The 2,123-nt window shown below is 57.4% G+C and overlaps 1 protein-coding gene across 1 annotated transcript; it reads left to right on the top strand.

The window, feature by feature from the left end:
* The first annotated feature begins 6 nt into the window (after positions 1-6).
* LOC109288044 (DNA-directed RNA polymerases I, II, and III subunit RPABC3-like) lies at positions 7-1,151 on the top strand. The gene is made up of 2 exons (XM_019503382.1): positions 7-141; positions 483-1,151. Exons 1-2 carry the CDS (start codon positions 23-25, stop codon positions 598-600), a joined length of 237 nt encoding a protein of 78 aa, XP_019358927.1. The 5' UTR covers positions 7-22; the 3' UTR covers positions 601-1,151.
* Positions 1,152-2,123: the final 972 nt, after the last annotated feature.

Below are 2,123 nucleotides of genomic sequence, written 5' to 3' on the forward strand. Positions count from 1 at the left end.
CAGGAGGGTTGGGTCCAGGGTCATGCCGATTCTTGCCCTGCTGTCTTGCTGTCACAGGGCTGACCAGTTTGAGTATGTGATGTATGGGAAGGTGTACAGGATCGAGGGAGATGAGACGTCTACAGAGGCTGCCACGCGACTGTAAGTGTCTCCCCTGTGCTGCTTCCCTGTCGTTCATTGGGAATTTGGTCCTTCGTGGATGCCAGGGGGTGGGGTGGTCCATGGCCAGTCTGGTGCCCAGACAGGAAGCTTGGGGGCAGGAACACCTGATTCTGCTAGCAGTCTGTGCTGAGCTGCCCAGTACGCTGGTCTTGTGTGGGACTGCTTCCCTGAGGAGCTGGCTGGAGTCTGCCCTGGCAGCCAGCTCCCTCAGCCCATCATGAGCCAGTGCTGCTGCCTCTTAGCTAGGCTTCTAGAGCTTGGGGCTATGGTCAGCCTCCCCTGAGTTCCTGCTCTGCTGTCATCCTTCCCCTCCACCCTAGCTCTGCCTACGTGTCCTATGGAGGGCTGCTCATGCGTCTCCAGGGAGATGCCAACAACCTGCATGGCTTCGAAGTGGACTCCAGGGTGTACCTCCTCATGAAGAAACTGGCCTTCTAATGGGCAGGAGCTGAGGGACTGCGGGAGGCAGCAGGGACCTGCCTGATGCAGACAGTCTGGACAGACATGGACTTGCCAGCAAGCCCTCTGATCCGTGCCCCAGGAGTTTGGCTCCTACACGTCTCATCTGCATGTGCCTGAACTCTGCCACGCATTCCAGTCTGTGCAGCCAGCCCAGAGGCCTGCACTGCTCACATCTCTGCAGGGTTGCCATCCAGGCCAGGAGACTGCCTCTCTGCCAAGCAGGCTGCAACTTCAGCAAATGCCCCAGTCTCTAAAGAACTGCCCTTTGTAGGGGCTGGTCACATGCAGGTGAGCTCCTAGGTCCCTGCCTGCAGGTGCCAGTCACTGGAGGACTTGTCTATGGCACATGCTGCCCCCTGGCTCTCGGCCAGCTGGGAGGTTGCATTCTTGCCCCTTGGCTTCACTGCAGGCTGCAGTAGAGTCTATGCCACCCACCCAGGCAGGCCATATGCTGTATTGGCAAGGAGGGCAGCAGCTCCTGGGCCCATCCCATCTGGTTCTCTATTAAACCTGGTTTTTCAGATTTGTCCTGGCTTTTGCCTCCTGCAGAATTCCACAAGGTGTGAAGTAGGTAAGCAGCAGGACAGAGTGCGCTGGGGAATGATGGCCGTGGCCCAGCGAAAGACTGAACCCCTGCAAGCCCTGGGCTGGTGACTCTCAGGCCATGCAGTGTTCAGCTCCTGTCCCTGTTGACATGATCAGCTGTGAAATCATTAGCAACCCCTCTGTTTTGCCCAGTGTGTTCTTCTTTCTGAGCTCTGGTTCTAGGCTACCTGTGGGCCCTGGCGGGTGCTTCCATGTTGTATGCACAGGTGGAGACATCACTGCTCTCTCTCCACTATAACAGGGCGGAGGCTTAGTTCTGTCCGAGTGGACTGGAATTGTGCTGTTACTTCCACGAGGGCTTCCCAGTCACAGCAGGAGGGTATCCAAGGCACCCACTTACTGAAAGGATGGGATTTGCAACCCCCACCTGCAGCAGTCCACTGTTTCAGGGGGCACAACATGGCCACAGAACTGGCCATGTCAGAGTAGACCTGGCCTTTTCATTTCAGTGTGGGCAGGGCACTTTAGTGAAGGAGCAGCTGGAAGCAAAGCCGTCTGGGAAGGTTTGCTGCATAAATGAGGCCCCTCAGCTGAAATGCTGAGGTCTGAGTACAGGCCAGGCACAACCTCCCCTCTGCAGACTTGAGTTCCTTGGCATCAGGTGGAACATGAATGAATGACACCAAAGCCTCAATGCCAAGGCGTGGAGAATGGGGGCGCTGGAGGAGCTGCAGGCAGGGAAGGGGTTATCTTGGGAGTTGGGAAAACCATCTGCCCAAAGAGGAGGAGGGGGTAGCCCAGCTGCACCACCCCAAGGGGCCCCTGCCCTATGCTGCTCTTTAACAAGGCCCTGGTGGCCTCAGTCACTCCTGGGCATGACCTGGGAGCCCCCTATGGCAGGGATGTGAGCTACAGATGGGGAGTAGGGGCTTGTCCTGGGAAAATGCCTGGAC

The sequence above is a fragment of the Gavialis gangeticus genome, unplaced genomic scaffold (genome assembly GCF_001723915.1).
Source record: "Gavialis gangeticus isolate Ggan-Ray unplaced genomic scaffold, GavGan_comp1, whole genome shotgun sequence".
Lineage (NCBI taxonomy): Eukaryota > Metazoa > Chordata > Crocodylia > Gavialidae > Gavialis > Gavialis gangeticus.